This window comes from Schistocerca piceifrons, chromosome 7, assembly GCF_021461385.2.
Source record: "Schistocerca piceifrons isolate TAMUIC-IGC-003096 chromosome 7, iqSchPice1.1, whole genome shotgun sequence".
NCBI classification, from domain to species: domain Eukaryota; kingdom Metazoa; phylum Arthropoda; class Insecta; order Orthoptera; family Acrididae; genus Schistocerca; species Schistocerca piceifrons.
The window spans coordinates 20,736,851-20,761,275 of record NC_060144.1 but is presented as its reverse complement, the minus strand read 5'-3'; the positions used below and the strand labels follow the sequence as shown (position 1 = coordinate 20,761,275).

General features: G+C 42.6%; 1 protein-coding gene across 1 annotated transcript in view; it reads right to left on the bottom strand.

Moving 5' to 3' along the window:
• Positions 1-524: 524 nt before the first annotated feature.
• LOC124805387 (myrosinase 1-like) overlaps positions 525-24,425 on the bottom strand; it is a 47,291-nt gene continuing 23,390 nt past the window's right edge. Inside the window, exons 6-11 of the mRNA XM_047265949.1 lie at positions 22,641-22,735; positions 21,660-21,807; positions 12,780-12,895; positions 4,747-4,881; positions 4,548-4,654; positions 525-663 (exon numbers count right to left, since the gene is read on the bottom strand). Coding sequence (XP_047121905.1) covers positions 525-663; positions 4,548-4,654; positions 4,747-4,881; positions 12,780-12,895; positions 21,660-21,807; positions 22,641-22,735 — 740 coding nt within the window. The remainder of the gene's footprint in view (positions 664-4,547; positions 4,655-4,746; positions 4,882-12,779; positions 12,896-21,659; positions 21,808-22,640; positions 22,736-24,425) is intronic.

The following is a 24,425-nucleotide window of genomic DNA, read 5'->3' as shown; positions in this document are numbered from 1 at the left end:
ATTCGTGTTTAATATGTTTTACGTTTTATTCCTTAGTGGAATTTTAATACGTCAGGCTTCATCTGTCCCTGTATCAGGTCATTACATAGAACGGTATATACGAGTAATGTGGGAGTTTAGCTTCTTGCAGTTACTACTACATGTGTTACCTGGTTTTCATGCTTACTAAGGAATTTTTGAAATGTAAACGTACGGAAAATTTAGTACTATCGATTTTAATTTCTTTACAGACGTAATCCACTGCTTTCCGTTTCCCATGGACTCTAATTTCGTTATCTTAAAGCATTTCACGTAGTAAAATTTTAAGAACTATGTGCGGATGAGCAACATGGAATCAGAATTCAGATAGTCTCAAAACGGAAATGCCACTGCCAGATGAAGGTCTCAATAACGAACTGCTGTGATTCTGCGGATTGCATTCGCTACCACACAAGGAAAGAACGTCAATGATTAAGACTTAGCCAAAGTTCTTTATTTTGCAGTACATAAGGTCATATAAAGAGCAGACCAAGATAAGTTGTAGTTCAGGGGAGACTGTAGCGCAAGTATTCCTGAGGCAGCTCCTTAGTCTCGAAGATCTCCGACATGAAAGCTGCAGAGGCCCTTGGCGTCCTGGTTCTGTTCGGGCTGTCGAAATCCACCTCGTACAGCCCTAGCTTCTTGCTGCAAACGTTTAAAACTGGTAAGGCTTTGACAGACAAGTGTACTGATTCTAGCACTACTTATAGTGACAGATTACTTTTACATAACATAATTTTCTCGATGCTTTTGTGTATACTGAATATTCTAAATGACAGTGTAAACGCGATTTTTTAATAAGTGCCGGGAGTTACGTGGATTGGCTTCTATTACGAATAGAAAATTACGGATCCATGCTTAGGTTTCCTGTATACTGAAAATGATGTACCAGTAGATCGAGGATAGCAGGGAGAAAGTCGCTCTGTGTTAGAGAGGCGCAGACGCGCCAGAGGGAAAGGACGTATGGTAAAATGTGGGCGCGTGTGCACACAACGGAGACGCAGTCGGTCAAGAACCACCAAGCAATCAACACAACGAAAAAAAAGAAAGAAAGAAAAACAGAATAACTTGGTGGTAGCCGGATGATGAGGAACCCTCATTTGAGTGTTATTAGCGCGTCTGTGGTATAAAAACAGATACAATTGGACTCCACACCACGTTTTAAGAGGTTTCACTGGAAAGAAAAAATGAAATTCTGTTCCAAACGGTAGTAAGTATGAGCGTAACCATTTAACGAAAAACTCACACAACCCAAATAGTTTGAAAAAGTTCGTAAAGAAGTATGACATAAGAACTGATGTACTGCGCATCACGTACCTGTATATGCACTAGTATAAGAACTACAACATCTTATTAGATTCCTGTGTAAAACATGCGGCAATAACTCAGTAATACGCATGTAACGTAAGTAAACAAAGAACTGTCAAAAAGTACAAAGAGAAAATGTAACGTCGGCACTTTAAATTATTATCCAAAGTCGATGTTTCCTTCCCATGTAGCCCTACGCACCCCCCCCCCCCCCCTCCTGCCAACACTGTGCGGGTATTTATGCGTGACACGGGTTGACTGACCAGCCCAACTGGAGGGTTGGTTTGAAATCGTTGATGTGGAGTCCCAGGTTTCCCGTCTGGTGTTGGCTTCCAGCGATACCGTTAGTAGTTTGTCGTTGCACATTATTTGCAGAATATGTTCATCGCATTTAAGGAAGGTCTAAATTATGGCGGTCGTAACGGTGGGCGTACTACATCTATCCTTAGCATCACATGTGAGCAAGTTTTAAGGTCGTTGTGGATGAAAACTTTCTGATTTCCGTGGCTGGGTGCTCGCGAAGAGCATAGCTTAGAGATTTGCATCTTGACTTGTTTCCATAAAAACGGTAGCCATGGTTCAACTGACAGCTGTTATACCGAAAAAAATCCGACCGGAAGTGCAGTGTCCCCCATAAACCATTTCCGGTATCGATGTCTGATCTGAAAGCTGTGTGGAGGTCCAGTAAGGCGTGTGGAACAGCGGCGGTCCAGCTGTTCCCTCGGTGCATGCCTAAGCGCGGCTTTTAAAGTGACACGTCCGCGCTTTACCGCCGTGTTGCTTGCAAGAAGGTGGCTAGTCATATGGTGGCGTTCGAGAAATAGCCTCCACTCAAATTTTCGCCCTTCATTCGTAGTGACATGAGCTAGACAGTCGCAACCGTTAGTCCAGTCATTAAAAATGTTCCTGTTGCTGTTTCCGCTGAGATACCACTGCCTGGCGTCGCTTCCACTCAAAGAGTGTATCTGTCAACAACAGAGGTAAATGTACACGGATACTCTTTGGATACTGCAAGCAGGCCCACAAAATCTTCGTGTACATACGTGGGAGAAACAGTCTCCTGGTTCTGGCAATTCTACCACTGGCTTATGTGTATGTCCAACAACTTTGCACTTTCGACATGTCGCTCACGTTCTCGACCACTGGCGGTCGTCTTTTTTTTTTACTGCTGGGTCACATTTTGTCTGTGGCTTGTGCTGCACTCAGCTAATTGTAATTTATTGCACATGCGATGGCACCAATCCCAGAGAAAAGATCAGTGACTACATTTGTAAGAAGTCATGGTCTCCTGACCTTCATTGCTTACATATTCCGCACTCACAATCATATTCCGCACATCAAGACGCTTCGTTCGAACCCAAACTCGATAAGATAAAGTCAATGTTGTATGAATTCATGTAAACAATATGCAAATAACAAGTAAGCGCACCGTGGTTGAACTATTCGAAGCTCACAGGGAGCTATCTACGTCGGCCGGCAGCCGCCCGTGGAGCGGACAGCGTTTGCCCGAGTGAATGGGGGAACGACCCCGTGTTTGGCTTAAAAGCAAATTCCGCTACATTGTGTGGGAGCGCCCAACCTATGCATTCTTTACAAATATAGCATGCAGTTTCAGAGATTTTCAGAGGGAGACAGCAAACGCCAAACGCCAATACTACAGATTTCTGGATTGGTAGCCTTAAACGAAACGTCATTCTCGCGTTTTAGAAGAGCAATGCTGATTGGCAGACGATGTTTCTGACACCTTGAGCTGAAGGAGTAATGGAAGAGACTGAAAGATATACCCCTTCACGTCTGGCGTGGAGAGGGGCCGTTCCGTTGTCGCTCTTCGAGCGGGGACACGTAACAAGAGCGTGTGCGCTCGTACGTGTACTCAAAGAGCGAGGAACAAGTCTCTCCTCAGTACTTCACTGGGAGAGCACCTCTGTCCTAGTTAATGATAGGTGGTGTAATAAATCTACATATCAGTGTAACTTCCATTTTTGTTGTGGAGATATTATATCCTTTTGGTAATGAGAGAGGGAGATGGAGAAAGATTTGGAGCTATGCCTACGCTCAAGACAGATGCTGGAAGTACCAGTTCTTATGCTGGAATTACGGAATGTTGGTAGGTATTTGATACACGACAACAAGTGAGGGAGAGTCCAGTGACTAAGAAGTTTGAATGAAGAAAAGAATGCTTGTGACTTTTCCGATAGTATCCACGCTAATTATTCATAAGGTGGACTGCAGTGGCTGGAAGTTACATGTTTGTGGTAAGCATTCACTGTTACACAGAGTTGGTTTAATTTGAGAACCATGTGTTGTAGGAGTATTGATGGTGAACACAGTATACCATTCATGCGTGATAAGTCGAACGTGACTTATTAGGTGATTTATTATTGGCAGTTCGATAATACTGGATATCGGCAGGAGGAGAGTCATATTAAAACAGGTAAGATCATTCATTCACAAGGACAAAATGAACGGAGAAAATCCTGAACTCTAGGGTACTCCTGAGAGCGGATTGTCCAACGAGGACAGGAGGCAAGTGGTAATAACAAAGACTATGTAGCACGAAGAGGGAAAATAAACGAGGCAAGGAATGTACCCAAAGAGACCCCTCAGAGCACATTCGTACTTTGACAATCCACAATCGATTTTTTGATGTTTCTTTCTGTGCTTCTGGTTGTACCTCCGAAGTCAGTGTTTGAGAAACTCGTTTCTGTCGTTTTCAAAATTAGGATAATAAAATCATCGGTGCCAGATACCTCACTGAAATCAAGGAGATAAATTACTCTCTCCCGTCAATCTGTGGGATGTTTGAACTCATGAGCCACTTTGATCAATTTATCTGCTATCCTAATAGCTTTCTAGAAGCCTGATTGACATTTATCGTAGATGTGATAAATCTTCAGATATTCCAGTAGGCGTTCATGAGTAATATGATATAAAACTTTTAATAATTAGGATAATAATTTCCGGTTATTATTAGTCTGCTTACGTTGAATCAGGTTTTGCTTCCAGTCAAAACGAAGTGTTATGGCTAACGAAAACTAAACTGAAGTTCTCTTTAATAAATGGCATAATAAATTCGGCGACGGTTTTAATAACTTGTATGTTTGTGTCATCAATACTTAAAACTTCAGAACACATTTCCATGATCAGTTAATGGCTTTATCGATTTTTCAGCCTTGATCAAGAGGAAACGAAAAGAAACTTGAACGTGCACAAGGACTTACGTAAATCCGTCCGTCCACTCGAGGTCGTCCATGAGACTCCAGCAGGTGTAGCCAATCACAGGAACACCGTCAACGTGGATAGCTTGTAGAAGAGCCGTCAGGTACGACTGTAATGAATATTTAAAACCATTAAGGAGTTCATTTTAAGGAAGTAAACTACTAATGTTTACTGTTTCCGAAGGTAAAAATCGTAACTCACCGTAAAGTACTCGATTCTGTCGGTGTCATTAAGACCACCAGTATTTGACAATCCGTTTTCTGTCACAAAGATTGGATAACCAGGGTATTCCTTAACGAGCCAGTTCAGTAAGTCGCGGAATCCCGAAGGATAGTACTGGAACACGAGAAAATGAAGGCACATTTAGCATTATATGAAAAATGTTTTTCAACAATTGGACATCACAAGAAACCATGTTTGCAAACCAGTTACTGGAATGTAGAAAACATCACAGAATGCGCAGTGTGAAATTTCTCTTCCTCATTCCCGTGACATCATACGTCCTTTTAATGAAACAGGTATCCACAGGGGAACGTTAAAAGTAATCAACCAGATAATCTGCCCAAGCACGGCTAAATGAAAGACATCCCCATCACTGTTTTTCCACTTCATTTTATAATGTCACAACTATCAGGCATCCATCATCGTCTTATCTCTATGATTACAATTTTTTTTTCCAAAACATTAATGTATCGTTATTTTAATTAATGTCTTAGTCAGAAGCAACAATATGAAACGAGTATTTCCCACCGTTTCGTTTTCCAAGGGGTTTGAGGGCGGGGTTGGGGGAGGGGAGAGGGTAGGATGTACACCAGTGTTCATAAATACCTCCAGGATTTCAGACGAAGACTATACAAAAACTACATTCCGAGAAGAGACACACATTAGAGGACAGACCATTTCTCCAGGATTGTAGCTCACGCTAAAGGTGCTCAATATTCGTTTCGTTTGTGATATGGCAAGCGTCAAATCGTGGGTGCAAGTCGTTAAGACGATGCGTCCGGGAAGGCACAAAGGCCCGCTTTGCGAATCTGGTAACTGGGTTGCCTATCTGCAGATGCAGAGTAATTCGGTGTGACAATACGGTGACGAGGGTTAACGATGAAACTTGAGGACAGAACAAGCTACATGTGCACTCTGTAATTATAGAAATTCTACTAACCACTGGCAGGCTTTCCTCTACCTGTGGGACATCCATAAATAGCAATGACATGCAACAAATTACAGTTGGCTTTCTGATAATCTATCGTGCGACACATACGTCCTGGCGGTAGTCAAAGGGTTAATCTGCCCAATCGGTTTACCAGCGTAGTTCGTTATAATCCAGTGTTGTAAATTGCTTTGTTAAATTTTATTTCCTGAGCTATAAAAGTTCAGTTATTTTTTCTTTTGTTACATCTTCGTTGTCAGGAGGTCTGATTATTTACATAGTTCGTATCTAATAATCTTAATTTTTAAACTTGAGTCTCTTGTCCTTTAATGCCCATTGTCTGTTTTTAAGTAATACTTTTGGAAACTATTGTTGAAAGAAATACTAGCAGAAGATAGGAAAGAAGAAAGAAAGATTAGATTTTAACGTCCTGTCGACAGTGCGGTCATAAAAGATGGAGAACATCACGAAACGATGGGGAAGCAAATCTGCCATGCCCTTTTCAAAGGAACCCTACCAATATTTGACTGAAACAATTTAGGGAAATCAAGGAGATCCTAAATCTGGGTGACAGGAGAGGGATTTGAACCGAATGCGATCGTGGCTGTAGCGATGAACCTGGACATGCCATTAACGTATAGCATACGAAAGCCATTGTAAAGATAGCCATAGCCATTGGTCGAACATGGACTTTGCTGACGAATATTCTAATGAGTTGTCGAGCGACTAGCGCATTATACACTGAGGAGCCAATGAAACTGGTACACCTGCCTAATATCGTGTAGGGCCACCGGGAACGCGTAGAAGTGCCGTGACACGACGTGGGATGAACTCGACCAATGTCTGAAGTAGTGCTGGAGGAAATTGCACAGATGTCCATAAATCCGTAAGAGTATGAGGGGGTGGAGATCTCTTCTGAACAGCACATTGTGAGGCATTCCAGATATGCTCAGTAATGTCCATGTGTAGGGACACAACAATGTTTAAACTCAGAAGAGTGTTGCTGGAGCCACTCTGTAGCAATTCTGAACGTTTGGGTGTTGCATTGCCCTGCTTAAATTGCCCAAGTCCCTCGGAATTCACAATGGACATGAATGGATGGAGGTCATCAGACAGGATGGTTACGTACGTGTCACCTGTCAAAGTCGTATCTAGACGTATCAGAGGTCCCATATCACTCCAACTGCACACGCCCCACACCGTTACATAGCCTCCACCAGCTTGAACAGTCCCCTTCTGACATTCAAGGCCCAAGGATTAATGAGGTTGCCTCCATACCCACACACGTTCATCCGCTCGGTCAAATTTGTAACGAGACTCGTCAGACCAGGCGACATGATTCCAGTAATTAACAATCCAATGTCTGTGTTGATGGGCCCAGACGAGGCGAAAAGCTTTGTGTCGTGCAGTCATCAAGGGAGCAAGAGGCTGCGAAAGCCAATATGAATGATGTTTCGTTGAATGGTTGATGGCTCAGCATTGAAATCTGCAGCAGTTTGAGGAAGGGTTGTACTCCTGTCACGTTGAACGATTCTCTTCAGTCGTCGTTGGTCCCATTCTTGCTGGATCTTTTTCCGGTCGCAGCGATGTCGGAGATTTGACGTTTTCCCGGATTCCTGATATTCACGGTACACTCGCGAAATGATCGTATGGGAAAATCCCCACTTCATCGCTACCTCGAGCGCCGTTTATAACACCACGCTCAAACTCACTTAAATGTTGATATTCTACCATTGCAGCAGCAGTAACCGATCTAACAATTGCGCCAGACACTTATCTTCTTATATAGGCGCTGCCGAACGCAGCGCCGTATTCTGCCTGTGTAGATATCTCTGTATTTGAATAAGCAAGCCTATACCAGTTTCTTTGGGGCTTCAGTGTGGATACACCTACTTGATGATTTTGGTACGTGATTCTAATAAGAATGCTGGAATGTTCATCAGGGAACCATTCGGAATTTATATGAAGGAGTGTCTCGTTGCTTCTCCGTTATCCAATGAGGGTGATATCTGTCCCCCTCCAGATCTACAACTTTACACGGCCTTCACATTCTGCGTCTGGCTTTATCGGAAAGGCCACTGGATGCTTCAAATTTTTCCACAGGTGTGATATCAGACAGGTGCTTGTGTACGTAATGCTCATAGCCTCACTACAAGCACCCCCATCTTCATCACCATCCCCGGCCGCTTGACTCACACTCTAGACCTTTTCATATATTAATAACAGCCGCTCTATTTCACCACGTGCATCAGCCTCTACTAGTGAACTGCTCGGTGTGAAACTTGTTGGATTTATCAACACCGTACAATGGAGGCTTTCATGAGCGGTTGTCTTTGTTGTTGGTGCAGTCTTATGGGTTGTATGATCGTCGTCCATGAAACTTTTTCGCTCCACACTATTTGTACAGAGCTACGTTGAACATCATCAGAGGTACTCCTGGTTCTCCTGAGTCTTGGCGACTGGCCAGTCGGCCAATGGAGAGCTATATGAATATCACGCGAAGGAGCTGCGGTAAAGATTTACACATGATAGGCAAAGATAATCCTAGTCAAACATAAAACTTAATTATGGAACTTTGGACTGACAAAGATAAAACTTATCAATAGATACTGGAGATCCGCTGTCCATACATCACTAAGTTTCATGGCTTCTTCCTTTCTGTGAAATCTGAGTTGTCGCCGTGTTTGTATACAGGGTGTAATGGATGTAAGTGCAGACTTTTTATTGCTCACTGAGCACTCGGTATTGAAAAACATTACATCGGTATTTATTTTATTTGCAGACTAATAAGTATAGCTATGTTTTAGGCTGGTTAGTACCTCCAAGTATATGTGGCAAGAAGACCATTAACGCATATTTTCCCCTGGGCAGCAGAAGAGATGTTGGACGCGTGGATGCACAGTTGTTAGTCTTTAGTATGTACTGACGGCTGTAGTCCATTTAATGATGCGATTTCGACGGTGCAGAAAAGATCGGGTCGTAGAGTTTGTGACGTGTTTGTGGGAAGACTGTCCGGTGCAGAGAAAAAATAACCAGCAAAATAATGTGAGTACATATTAAAGCATATAAAAATATCTGCACTTATATCCGTTGCGCCCTGTTTTTAGAGGGCTTCTGTACACGTGGTGTGCGGAAATTCCCCTTACAGACTTCTAGGACTTTTGAAGGGAAGTGCGTACATAGTATTTCTCATATGAACCATTGACCGGAAACGTCATCCAGCGACGCTACAGAGCGTCAGGCGCGGCGCTTGAAATGTATGTATGTGTACAAGGGGTATTTCCGTGATGATGTTACAAGCTTTGCAGTATCAGGGAGAAGTATATATGTATCACTTTGAGTTATGAGTCCCTACAGCGAAAACGAATGAGTCGACAACTATAAGCGGAAACCGTACTGATACCTCTGACAGTGGAATATATGTACCGGTGTTGTTGTTGCCAAGACTGTAGGATAGGCAACTTCCAGAGGGGTCAGTAGGGATCAAAACAAGAAAAAATGTGCAGTAAACATGGGCTCTGAAATGCATTCGTTGAGAGCTGTGAGCATTTGTTCTATAGAGGAGATGTGTTACGCTCTAGCGAAGATGAACAAGTGCTCATGGCTTCTCAGCTGTGCATCTTAGAGCCCTTGTTTAACGGACATTTTCTCTTGTTTTGGTCCATACTACCACCTCTGGAAGTTCCCTACCCTACAGTCTTAGTAACAAAAACACCGGTACATATATTCCACTGTCAGAGATATCAGTACGATTTTCGCTTGTAGTTGTCGACTCATTCGTTTTCGGTACAGGGACCCATAACTCAAATTGATACATTCATCCGTCTACATCATCCTTATAAGTCTTAACATCATCACGGAATCACCCTTTATATACATACGTTTACAGGCGCCGGTGCTTATAAATTTGACGCTCCGTAGCGTAGTTGGATAACGTGTCCGACATGGGTTCCTATTCTAAATACGAGGGTCACTCCAAAAGAAATGCACACTACTTTTGTAAAAATACTGTTTTCATTCCGCATGTGTGAAAGTTTTACAGTGTGTAGATACATCATTCCTGCTTGTGATGTTTTTCGATTCCGAAGGACTCTTGCTTGTGGACATCATGCCAAGTGGATCCACCATAAATTCTGATGCATATGTGATGACACTGTAGAAACTTCAAGCTCGACTGAGTCATTTTCGACCAAATCGGCAAAAGTAGGATGTTTTGCTGTTGCACAACAATGCACGGCCACATATCAGTCAAAAAACCATGGAAGCGATCACAAAACTGGGATGCACAACACTGAAACACCCGCCTTATAGTCCTGACCTGGCTCCATGTGACTATCATCTCTTTGGGAAACAGAAAGACTCTCTTCATGCAACAAGGTTTGAAGATGATGACTTCCTTGTGCACGCTGCCAAACAGTCGCTCCAACAAATTGGTCCAGAATTTTACCGTGTGGATATACAGGCGCTGGTTCCAAGATGGCGTAAGGCAGTTGAGAGGGATGGAAATTATGTGGAAAAATGAAAATATTGTTCCTAAAGGATGTATCTACACACTGTAAAACTTTCAAACATGTAGAATAATGGATTTAAAAAAAAGTAGTGTGCATTTCTTTTGGAGTGACCCTCTTATTACGTACTCAGTTTCTTCTACAAGTCCTAGAAGTTTGTAACGGGAGTTTATGAACACCTTGTATAACTGTCGATTATAGTTCGTCAATGTAGATAAAATTTTGTCTCGGAAAATTTACCATCATGGTTTCCAGCCTGAAGAGCGTGTTCTGCTACAGCTGATCTTTCTCCTTTCCCTAGTAGACAAAAACTTTTGTTTTACTTCAAAGGCATATTTACACTTCTCTTTTTAATTCCAATGCTGACTCATCACACTTACAAGTAATTTTGCATGCCCCACATACCGACAAGGAAGAACGTTTATCCTTTCCCAATCTGATGGCTTGACCTGACATCTGATGTTACATTTCTGTAAAATCTTACCGGTCTGATAGGTTATTTTCTTTCAATAAAATAGATAAAAACTGTGAGCTTCATGCACTGGTTTTCATCGTTTTCCTCTGGCGTAATGTTATTTGGTTGGAGCGCTTTAATTACTTCTTTTTGAACAGCCATTTTTCTGAAATTTTGTTCACCGTATCGTCGGGAGTGAAGCGTGGATCGATGGAAATGATGACTCATAGGCTACAGATTGACGCTCGTATTTGGATTCACTGTCATGCAGGAGAACGGCTATTCTAAAGACACAGCGCCCTACTAACGTAGGCCGATTTCGGTAGTACACACATCAAAAAAAAGTTTTGCATCACCTCGGTTCCGAGAGTTCCGAAACCTGTGCAGAAAATTGGAATAGAGATCAACATAACCATCATTTCCGCCATATTTTTTGCTCATGAAAACCACACATTGCATATTGTACCACCATACAGCGAGATCTTCAGAGGTGGTGGTCCAGATTGCTGTACACACCGGCACCTCTAATACCCAGTAGCACGTCCTCTTGCATTGATGCATGTCTGTATTCGTCGTGGCATACTATCCACAAGTTCATCAAGGCACTGTTGGTCCAGATTGACCCACTCCTCAACGTCGATCCGACGTAGATCCCTCAGAGTGGTTGGTGGGTCAAGTCGTCCATAAACAGGCCTTTTCAATGCATCCCAGGCATTTTTGATAGGGTTCATGTCTGGAGAACGTGCTGGCCACTCTAGTCGAGCGATGTTGTTATCCTGAAGGAAGTCATTCACAAGATGTGCACGATGGGGGCGCGAATTGTCGTCCATGAACACGAATGCCTCGCTAATATGCTGCTGATATGGTTGCACTATCGGTCGGAGGATGGCATTCACGTATCGTACAGCCGTTACGGTGCCTTCCACGAGGCATGTCAACAACAGTTCCTGTCTCTCTGTATCTCCTCCATGTATTGACCGTCTAGGCATGGTTGAACTACAGACAACACGAGCCGCGTACCATCTTCCTGGTGGAATGACTAGAACCGACCGACTATCGGACCCCCTCCGTCTAATAGGCGCTGCTCATTCAAGGATGTTTACATCTTTGGGCGGGTTTAGTGACAATTCTGAACAGTCAAAGGGACTGTGTCTGTGATACAACATCCACAGTCAACGTCTATCTCCAGGAGTTCTGGGAACCAGGGTGATGTATAACTTTTCTTGATGTGTGTATTATGATATGGAGAGCACCAGCCAGGGCTTCAAATCGATATGTCGTAGTAAGCGAAAGCATTGTCACTGACCGAGCGAGGCGGCGCAGTGGTTAGCACACTGGACTCGCATTCGGGAGGACGACGGTTCAATCCCGTCTCCGGCCAACCTGATTTAGGTTTTCCGTGTTTTCCCTAAATCGCTTCAGGCAAATGCCGGGATGGTTCCTTTGAAAGGGCACGGCCGATTTCATTCCCCATCCTTCCCTCACCCGAGCTTGCGCTCCGTCTCTAATGACCTCGTTGTCGACGGGACGTTAAACACTAGTCTCCTCCTCCTCCTCCATTGTCACTGCTGCAAACTACCTGAACATTACTGCGGACAATCTGCATCCCTTCACGTTTGATGTCTTCCCCCAACGGCGACGGCATCTTCCAGTAAGATAACTGTCCATATCATGAGGCCAGAACAGTGTTTCAGTGCTTCGAGGAGCAAGACAGTCAACACACGTCGATAACTTGGCCGTCTAATTCGTCTGATCGAAATGGAGGACGCCTGCGACGTTTTCTGACGCCAGCTTTGCGCCCACAAACCGTAGTTCACGATATTTCCGTGATTTGTACGTAGACGTCCAAGGACCAGTCGAAAGCAGGCGACCCAGAACCACTGTTGTTTTGTGTTCCGAAGGTGGTCCCACGCACTATTGAGAACGTGGTCATAATGTGTTGTCTGTTCAGCGTCTGTACTGTTCCGTAGATGTGACGTCGTAACATATCGACGACAGGTGTTAAGACGAAATTTCAGTACGTAACATATTTCAACTGAGCCAACACCGAACACCACTTAAAATTACAAATCGCCCAAACCACGGCTGGAAACGCTGTGCCGGACTTCTACAGCTTACTTACCCCAATATTGACACTGACGACACCAGCGTCGTGCCATTTGGATGGAGAACTCCAAAAGTCGCTTGGTTTCACATAGCTCGTTAAATAATGATTCACTCCAAAAAAGTCAGATGCACCTGCAACAGAGTTTCATTTCTGATAGATGAACACATTTTCCGGACTTTTAAACATATCTACAAATAATAAAATCACTAACTGTGGTCTGCGTACTGTAAGACCTTCGGTACACAGACCATCAGATTATTTGACTTGTCGCTCTAACGAAGTAGGTGAGTGTCAGCAATATGTCTCGTGGTCTTATCGTGGCGTGTTTATCTTCTGCCGTTAGGTCAGACGATAGAAATGCCACTTGCACGCTTAGAGTAGCAGACTGATGGTGACCAACTTTAAACAGAACTTGATTAATTTTCCCACACATTTATTAAAATAATAACAACCATAAAAATTACTTAACTTGGTTCTGGACCCTATTTACAATTGACAATCTGAAGTTCCTTTGGTATTGGTACGTTAATCTTATTCTCACATATATCTCTGATACTTGACAAAAGTGTCTATACATTTATCTTCATGGCTATGTACAGGAATTTGGTAATCTTATTAGGCGCAGACTGAAACTTGACTACAGACTGGTACAGACTAATGCAGACTGGTACAGACTAATGCCGACTGACTAATCGGAGGTCTGTACACCCGTTATAATACCTCGCACATTCATGTATCACTGCGCGAGTGTGATCCATGAGGAGAAAAGGTTCTACGTTAGCAGCAATCTCATTGGCTGCGTTACACATTAATACGCGGATCGGCGGAAGCAGAATTTGGTCCGTCTCTACGGCAGCGCCATCTCGTAGTGCAGAGACGGATGAGCACTGCGCCTGCGCTGTTGTGCTTAGCGGGGCGCGCTCTAGTGGGAAAATTGTGTACGTGCTGACTATGCGGAAGTATGTACACAACACTAACTTAATTCTGTAAATCATGCAAGCACTTTTGAAATGGCACTTTCAGCCCTCTTAAAACGAGGTAAGATAATAGTTTTAAGATATCCTGAAACTATGCTGAAAGTTTACCAAATCTACGAGGAACGCAGCTGTTACCTCATAAAATTACCGCAAAACTTTTCACCTCGTTTCGCGGTTGTTTTTGTGGCTGAGCTCTCACGTCATTCAATTGGTAGGCGAAATAAATTGTTAACAGTCTTAAATTATAAGTAAAACTGTGGATGGCAGTCACATTTTGGACTTGATTCTGTGTAAAACAACATGAGACAAATCACTTCTCAAAGTCTTAAAATGAATTTCAAGTGCTGCTTACAGAGACCCTACACTAAATCCTCTAACGTAATCCACCATTTTGAAAAGTAATTCCGTTCGACGCTTGCTAGAAGTATCCTCTAAATACCTTGAATCCTGAGAACCAGCAACCATTCAGCTGCTGCGAAGGTGCACAACTCTACCCTCTTCCGAATTATCGTTTGGAAATACCTCTCACGCCAAAATTCCGCCAGGTAATAAGCTGAAACATCACTTTGACCGCGCGCTCCGGGCTACACACTAGCAGCTCCATGCTGTCAGAGTCCACGTTAGGAGGCCGGTGTTATGCTATGAAGGTGTGCCGCCGTCATGGACCCACGCCAGTTTGGACCTACACGTCGCGCTGAACGTATTCATATGTATGAAAGTGTCTCGTGAATAGTTACTGGGCAGTTTGAATATGGGTAGAATTTAACAACAGAATCTTCTACACCCAACGTTTAACTTCCCTAATGACAGTAAAGATAAAATGATATTAACAACAGCTCGTACAGAGCCATGTATATATTTTCCTCCTATGCTCCATTGATGAACGCAGTGGAATTAAAACTCAATACAGCTACACACAGCACTCTGTGAAATGGACCTGAGTAATTCGAGAGCCTTGTCGAACTTAATGCGCAGGAGGTTGACTTGTGGGACAGGGGTATTCCACGCGCTTGATGAAAGGCTGTTGCTCCAGTACACCCAAAAACCTAACGGTCGATTTCAGGCGGCTTTCCACACTTTTCTGAAGATTAACTGCACCTCCAAAACACGACACCGGAAGAGCTGTAATATGAAAGCACACTTCACAATATCAGTACATTTTCCAAAGTAGTGGTACACACATCGTCCCTATCTTAGGGTGACTGACGTTTGTGGCGCCACGAAGGGCGTCTGGCGAAAGATGTAATCCGAAAACAGTTTCCAGTTGCAGGAAATTCCAAACATCCGTCATTAGTGCATCTTCCCATAGGCTGAGTAAACGCTGAAGAAAACGAACGAGGGGCATGCCATAATTTAATAACACTTGCAGTGATTTGGACATCCTGATTTTGAACTGTTCCACATATAAAAATATGAAATGGTTCACACTGTCATGAAGCCTGCAGTTTTATTGTCAGTTATTAATGTTGTAAAATACAATAATTACGTTAACATCGCATTGCAAAGATAGGCAGCACTGAAAATGAAGTTGGGGGAAACAGTTGTACGTGGAGGATAGTGTACCAGGCAACTCGTGATGTTTTCTCGTCCATGTTTCAATCCACTGATTGATTTTAAACCAGTTAAAGAAATGCGCATTTGAAACAGCCAGAAGAAGCTTCCGACACTCTCTACTGTTTCTGCTGTTGTGAGACATGAGGTTGTGTTTCGTGCAACCTTTGCATAGGTAGTTTAAGTGTTGTATGATGTATTAGTGCTGTTCGGAAGATACTGTTAATTCTTTGTTTACAGAGTTTCATGGCGATTAAAATTCTGTACATTTCTGAAAGTAGTTGAATAACGCGTCGGCTGTTACACTGCATGTCGTCGACCGTGCACCATCTTGTACCTCGAAACAGAAGGTGCACTATCATGGAACATTTCTGCAAATGAAATGAGTCTTTCTAATGTCTTAACAATTTTTCCTGCCTTGAAAGTGGAAGTCTGTGCTGGCTGCCAATAGCTTCCGTTTCAAAATGTTGATAATAATTTTCCTCAATTTGATTTCTCCAAGTGATTATTGGTGCGTAACAGATTAATAATGCAAGACAGTACTGGGAAGATTTTCTCGGTTGCAACGCTTTTAAATTTAAATAGAATGTTTGTACTTAGGCATACGATCAAGTTGTACATTGAATCCGTTATTCACATTTAGACGAAACTTTACTCCAGGAGGTAAGTTTTGCAATTTCAGAAAAAAGCTATAGCTTACATAAATTGTATGCTATTATTTCAAAATGGAGTGGGAAAGGATATTTGGCTTCTACTACAAGATTAGCTAGAGACGAAGTGTGGAAGGTGTTCCAAGACACAACACTCTCAGTTACAGAATTCGTGGCGACAAATGCAGTTTCATGTTTCTGGAAGTAACAGTTCCATTCCTAGAGTTTGTTGTATTTATTTTCTATATTTATATTTCTCTCTTTACTACTAGTTTCCAGGTCTTAGACCCATTCTCAAACCATTCTTCTACATCAGACAAGCAGTCAAGGTGGAACCTGTCATGGTCACTGGGCACCAGTGGCATATAAAGGAGCTTGAATAAACAAGCTTTCTGCCCGTGGCTTCGCAGCATACAGACATACATATTTCACATATATATTTATGCTCATATATCATCTTCATCTTTATTGGTTTTCCCCTGAAAGTTCATTCGAATGCAGTGGAAAACTGCAGTGTAGGCTGAATATTGTTTAATCAAAAATCGTGGGCAATAGTTCAACTTTTTGGATGTGAAAATAGAATAAACACCACTTTTTAAACTCGAAATAGGATGCTGTAAGTATTTCGTTTCTTTTCTTGACGTTCACTGACATTACTTCTATTTTTAAATTTTGATTATCTCAAGAGTGTGGATTTAAATGAAAAGTCGAGGAGTTTTGAAAGCAACCTTCATTTCAATTCACGAAGAATGTACCAAAACGGATGAGCTCATTGTGTTCTTGAATCATTCTTTGAAGGTTCAGTACTACACCTTACTTTACTCACGCTTCAGAATCATACCTTCGATCTGCCTCCAGTTTTTCCTCTCCCATGATGTATATTTTAACAGTTTCATTTTTCCATTTCTTAGGGGGAGAGGAGATTCAGCCCTGTGGCAAATCTGACGCGGTACTTTGAATGTCGTTGTGAATCCATTTTCTTCTACTACAAATAACGTTCCTAATGAAGGCATGTCAAAGGACGAAGTACGTGGCCTCATATTGTTCGATAGTAACGAAACACATATACAAAAAGTTTTCCGACTAATTTCAGGGTCGGAAGCGCATTCTCAAGTCCTGAATCTCTACTTGCATTTACAAAGGAATGATTGAGAATAGCATCGAAACTAGCACTGAAAGTGTTAAATACCACGGACACTGGCCGCTGTGGGCACAATAGGGTGTTTGACTGTTTCCCGGAAATCGTCTTAACTGGTTAGTTATTTATGTCATCGTACGTTCAGAACACGCTTATGCGATGCCTGTGACGTCACTCTCTAGTATTTCCGCTGCTTATTCGCAGTGATGCCTTGTTTTGGAATTTTGAGTTGGTAGTACCCCATTGAACAAATACATCTACAGTATAAAGCTCCTGAAAAAAACTGCTTTTGAGCGTTCCAAAGAACGAGAAGATAAGTAAAATTTGGTAGCAACTCGCTCATAAAGATCAAATGCTCAGTACGTGAGTTTATTTCTGTAAGCATCATTTTGATGTAAGTAGACACTCTGTATGAACACGGGCGCTGATGACCGCGCAGTTGGGCGCCCCACAAAGCAAAAATCATCAACATCATCATCATCTGTATGAACACATTATAGCCTGTAGCTTAATAAATAGCATGCTGAAAGTCTAATGCAATATTTTCAAGACCGATTCTCCTTCGGAGAAAGTTTGTTTTTCTTTTCCCCTCCTCTTCTCTTCACTGACGTCTTTTTAAGTTTACTTTATTCGTAATACAGTTATGTAGGAACTTTAAATTCTATATGACATTTCAGTAAAATTGTCATTTACTACATTTTACACCTGGTCAGTTTGAGATACATCACAAAGTTGGAGTTAAGAAACCGTATTTCGTGCGTGAGGTATCTCTCGTTCAGATGACTCTGGAACACCATTTAACATCTTCCGACCGCGTTATACTTCCCAAACAAGTCGTTGAAGACAGTAATTTGTCACTTACAACAGGTTTCATTTAACCTGTTGTAAAGTTGTGTGATTCTGTCAAAGAGAAAAATTGAACACTGCTTGGAACCGACGAGGAAATGTAATAAAAAAGTGAAAGTCGGTCCTGCTTAAGCAGCTTTAGATCGCAGTGTTTCAGCATCAATTACATATGCAGTAAAATAATGGATACTTCAAGGTTCTACTGCGTAAACTGCATATTTCGTAGAGCTAATTTTCCGGTGATTTAAATTAATGACACGGAGGAACAGAACATGGCAGTATGTAAGCCGACGGTGCTCTGCGGATCCCCACGAGTGTTAGGACGCTGTCAGAAAATTTGAAAACTGAGAAAAGAGGTACCTGGAAAACAGTAGTCGTTCTGGCAACAACTACAAATTTTAACTGCCAGAACTAGCCTCTGAATGAAAATGTTTCCAACGTGTCTTATTGAGCAGGCTTTCACAAGCAGCCTTGGAAAACCTTTAGCGTGGTCGGAACAAATAACACAGTTCCAGATTCCCACACTTTTAACATAATTCTGCAACTTATTGCTGTGTCACAGTACTTCCTTACCAGTCACCATGCAATGCAGTTTTCATGTTTCTTATTTCCGGAACTTGATTATCTGGGTTGTTTAGAAGAACGAAGAGGGCATAAACGCATCAACTTTCCGAAGGATTCCGCAGTCAGTCTTCACAAAATTCCTTTCCACTTTTACTTAGAAGTTGGAAACGCATTTTCCATCACTAAATAACTACACCGTTTGCAAAAACGTACGAAAAAAAAAACACTAGAAACTTCCATACGATGCATGTTCCAAGGGACATTGCATCATAATTCGGAGTAACACAGGTGAATAAGCAGCGGAAGTACTAGACAGTGACGTCAGCGGCATCACATAAACGTGTTCCGAACATACGATGACATAATTAACCAGTTAAGACGATTTCCGGGAAACAGTCAAGTATCGTAATTACCTGCCGACACTGAGCAAGTGACTTTCCAGTAAAATGTCGCCCCTGTACAGGAGTACACATAATGGACGTACGAGTACAGGTTGTAGATGTGTGGTTGACGACATACCGATGTTTGGGTCTCACCGTGAGTCGTGCTCAGGTAGCCCGAGGGTTGGTCGACCGCTTGGCGATAAGTGGGAAATATCGGCTCAAATTTTCATTGAAGTCATCCCATTATGCAGCTGACGGTTGTTCATATTCGCAGCTGCGAAGACATTTCATGTACATGTGTACCAGTAACTACGGCTAACACTCTCGTAACACAAATAGAGCTTCGTGTTACTCCTGGCGTGTGACGTCACCAGAGCTTCAGCAATAACAGTGCGTTTTCGATCATGCGACCAAGTCTTGGAATTTAATGACTTTTGGCCTTTAATTACAAAGTAACAACAATCCGAACCATATTTTTAATATAGGGAAATAGCCTTTAGTGCTACAGGGGATATTCACCTGATCTTCCGTGGTACTCGTAGCAGTAATCGAAGGGACCATGACAGATGTGAACTACATGATCATTATTGTGGATCACCTTCATCGCTTCGTGCCTGATGTCTCCACAGGGGGCGCCAGCCTCTTGCAGCAGGATAAATGTTACAGACAAGCAGCCAGAATCATGCTCATCTGGTTTTGAGGAGCATGATAGTGAACTGGTAGTCTTGACCAACAAATTCACCTAGTCTGAACCTCGTGGAACACTTCTGGGGCGCTATTGGGCGCCAGCTCTGTACCTACGAGCCAGCAGGGATCATGCCACCTCTGCTTCCACATACCTCCAGAAAACTGCGGAGAACTTTTACAATCCATGCCGCACAGGACGCCGGCCGAGGTGGCCTTGCGGTTCTAGGCGCTGCAGTCCGCAACCGCGGGACTGCTACGGTCGCAGGTTCGAATCCTGCCTCGGGCATGGATGTGTGTGATGTCCTTAGATTAGTTAGGTTTAAGTAGTTCTAAGTCTAGGGAACTGATGACCTAAGATGTTAAGTCCCATAGTGCTCAGAGCCATTTGAACCATTTGAACCGCACAGGACTGCTGCTGTGAGGTACGTTCCAAAGGCGGTCCAAACGCTGTTAGACGAGTTCATCAGTGTATGTTTTACATTCAGTCCAGTGAAGTGCTTTTATTTTTTGATTCTTTAGGTCATACTAGGGTCAATTAATGTGGAACACTGTCGTTGAGAACATCTCATACTGAGAAAGCATAGCTATTGATTCCAAAGAGACGGATGGAGAAGAAGAAGAAGAAGAAGGAAAAGAAGAAGAGGTTGAACAAGAAGAACATGAAGAAGAAACAAATCAATGAGGATTTGCAGAAAATAAATGCGTGGTGTAATGACTGGCAGTTATCTCTCAATATTAGTAAGTGTGACCTACTGCGTATAACAAAGCGAAAGTCCCCATTAATGTACGAGTACAAAATAAATGCCCAGTCTTTGGAAGCGGTAACGTCCGTCAAGAATCTGGGTGTGACTGTTCGAAATGATCTCAAATGGAACGATCAGATTACACAAGTAACGGGTAAGGCAAACTCTAGATTGCGGTTTATTGGTAGAATCCTGAAGCGATGCAGTCCTTCAACGAAGGAAATTGCATACAATACGTTGGTTCGTCCAGTCTTATTGTTCGCCTGTATGGGAACCTTACCAGTTGGGTCTGATTTAAGAGATTGAGAAGGTCCAAAGAAGAGCGGCAAGATTCGTGACTGGTACATTTAGACATCGCGAGAGCGCTGCAAATCTCACAGAAAGTGTGGTGTCACCGCCAGACACCACACTTCCATGGTGGTAGCCTTTAAATCGGCCGCGGTCCGTTAGTATACGTCGGACCTGAGTGTCGTCACTATCAGTGATTGCAGACCGAGCGCCGCCACACGGCAGGTCTAGTCTAGAGACTCCCTAGCACTCGCCCCAGTTGTACAGCCAACTTTGCTAGCGATGGTTCACTGTCTACATATGCTCTCATTTGCCGAGACGACAGTTTAGCATAGCCATCAGCTACGTCATTTGCTACGACCCAGCAAGGCGCCATATTCAGTTACTATTCTTAACAGATAATATTGTGAATCATGTGCCGTCAAGCGCGACGTTCATCATTAATGGATTAAAGTTAAGTATCAAAGTAATTACGTCCGCTTTCTGAATTCTAATTCCTTGTCTTGTTCCAGACCTCACGTCAGTATAGTCCTTCCCTCCTCACGCCAGCTGGCGTGAGCTAAAACGCGTGCATTTCGGCCTCCTCTAGCAACACGGTGTTGGCTCTTCTGCCAACACAACAGGAAGTTTGAAGTGGGACACACTTGCAGATAGACGACGCGTTAAACGGAAGAGGCTGCTCACTAAATTCCAAAACCCCGATCTTCGCCAAGGATGTAGAGCATATATTATTACCTCTAACTTTCAAACCGCGCAATGATCACCATTCAAAGATAAGGGAAAATAGCGCTCGTACTCAGGAGTTCGGACAGTTGTTTTTCCCTCGAGCGATCCGTGAGTGGAACAGAGGGGAGGAAATATGACTTTGGCGTGAATAGTACCCTCCACCACACACCGCTTGGTGGCTAGCGGAGTATATATGTAGATATAGAAGAAGGTGCAAACTTAGAGCAACTACACGCAAAAAGTAATCTCATTAAATTTTATGTTCTGTGGAAGAAATCACAGCATGAGTTGTTCTACATTCCGCTTTAAAGGAAATGACGCTGCTAATGGGTGCATATTTACCTCTGAGGTACTCAATCTCTTCCTGAGTGAAAGTTGGCAACCGTGAGCGGGGACGCCCCTCTGCTGCGCTGTTAGCGTCTACCCTCTGACGCACCACCGCCGGGTAATCCCCCTCCTGGCTGAAGATAGGGTGTGCGTAGTGACCAACCTGGTCAATATCAAGACAAACGGTTGTCACTACCAGCGCACTTTCCTCAAACGTATCATTGATGCACATAATAAAACGTAGATAGACTACATGACTGATGAACTTATAATCTCGCAGTAGCTATACAGTTTTTAAATGTATATAGAAGTTTTATAAACTTATTACACGTCATAGATACTATTTCAGTCATAGCAAAAAGTTCTATATGAAAAATGAAAAGATATACTAATGCTAGGAGCTGTATACGTGTTACTCCTCTCCTTGGCTGACATCTTCAATGTTCTCAAGAGTCCAGTACGGACTTTATTCTGAGTTTGTGTGTTTTTGTCACGTTGGGTTGGATCCTACCACTGTCGACTGGAGTTTTTTTTTTAAAAAGAATCATAAATTAACTTAAAATTTAATATTAAGAAATATGATGACTAGCCTGTTCAAAATCCTTCTACAAAATTACTCCATTACTGCGCAAAAGGATACCGGCACCTCTCGGAATTGTACTATTTTTGATATATTTGTAAGCTATTGAAGTAGGCCAGTACCCGACATATGAAATAGTCTGCAGAATCTGAGGCGCCCACATGAACGTCATTGTAAAGGTTCACTTATTGTTGCTGAACAATAGCTTGTAGTCGCTATAAATTTTCTTTAAAGTATTATTCATCTGGGATTACTCTGCTCCGTTTCCACTCTTCTTGGTTCGGATTGGAAAAGATGTTATTCACGAGAAATGCAGCCCTCACAAAAAGTTTCAGTTTTTCAGAAATCATGCATTTATATTTAGATATGAGGGTTCAAGTTTTTTTTCCCAGGAGCGATCACACTACCATACTTACATCAAACTGATACTTCCTCTCAGCTGCTTCCAAGTCTTCACTGGAGTTTGAGACTGGTTTTCTTCCCGTTATACTTAACGTAATTCCTACGGTGCCTGAAACAGATTTCCACTTAGTAAAATAATGAAATACAGTACTTGTACTTAGCATGAAGGAAGTTATACATTATTTAGAAGTGCACGAATGTAAAGTGCATTATTCCATTATCATATTGATGAAGCTCATCGTAGTGTAGTGAAGAAAGTTTGCAAGTATCGTACCATTAATTACAAAAAATGTGGATTAAGTTGCCAAAATAAACTAGTGGCAGTTGTAGGTTTACTAAATAGCAGCTACTACAAGCTATCAATAACCTGTCAAACGCATGCACTGTAAGACAGCAACACAAATTACTTCTAAGTGGAACAACTGTTCAACGTGGAACTCTATGGAGATGATACAAGAGAGGTTTGCAGCCGCAGCAACCAGCTTTCGTCAAACAAGAAAGTGATAATGACAAATGAAAGTAATAAGTTTGATATTCTGAGTATTTTAGAAGGTCAAGTTAATATAGCAATACTATGACTGCAATGTGAAGGGATTTTCTTCATTGTTTTCATTAGTCCAAAATTCACTATACATTGAATTTGAGCGTACTTACAGTAAAATGGTTTCGTATATGGTTCTCCAAAAAAACGGTTAAAGTATCAAAATATTACATTCTCTAGTTATTTGATGGTTGCTGAATGAAAAAAATTAATATTGCAAAATTTGCAGCCTTTCGTAGTTTATATACAAATACAGTTAAACGTAAGGAGTAAGCTTATTGCGGAGTGCTAATTTTTCTTAAGTATGACACTGATATTTTCCTCTTTGGCCAAACTGAAGGAACGGCATTTGACAGACATGTCTCCAACTGGCTGTTGTAGCCAGTTCTCCATCAGCGACAGCACAACCCTGGCACCCGCTTACAGCCACCGCCAACCACGTAGCTCTACTGAGTCGCTCCTGGATTGCTGTTTTCAGTTAGAGTTTTACTGGCCTTCTTAATACATGTCGATAAAACGAGTATCCGACTAGACTAATTTGGGAGCGCCCGATCTAGCGGGCACGTAAAATTGCGGTTTAAAAATAATTTTTTTTGTAATGGGAAACAAACTGACGCTTTCCGTCGACAAAGGGCATCGTATTAAAGACGAGACGAGCAGCAATTGTTTGGACTGACTCCAACTACACAGTGCAAAAACGAAATTGAGAAAATTTGCAAGACGACCCTTGGTAGAGACATCCTGTATACCTTCTGCCCTCGCCACATACACATCTGATACATAATTTCACATGTCTCCTCCTCCCCTCTTACTGTGTCCACCTCTTTCTCCCCATCTCTGTCCACCTCATTTCCCCAGCTCTATCTGTCCATATCCTCCTCTTCATTTTCTCTATCTTTCCATGTCCTCCCCCTCCATCTCCTCAGCTCCTCACTCCAAGCCTATCTTCCTCCTTCCTCATTGTGTCCAACTCCCCCTCTCCCCTCACTCTATTACATCCTTCTCTCTGTCTTTCTTATCCCCTGTTCACTACCCCACTACACCTTCCACCTGCCTCCTGCATCTCCCTCTCCTCCCCTTCTCCCTGTCTGTTTGTCCCCTCTTTACAGTCTCCTCACACACATCTCCTCTTGCCTTCTCTGTTCATCTTATCCTCTCATTCACTGCCTGTCCATCTTCTCATCCACTCTCTCTCTGTTCATCTTCTCCCCCTCCCTGTTTTACTATTCATCTCCTCTATCCACCTCCTCTGTCCTAC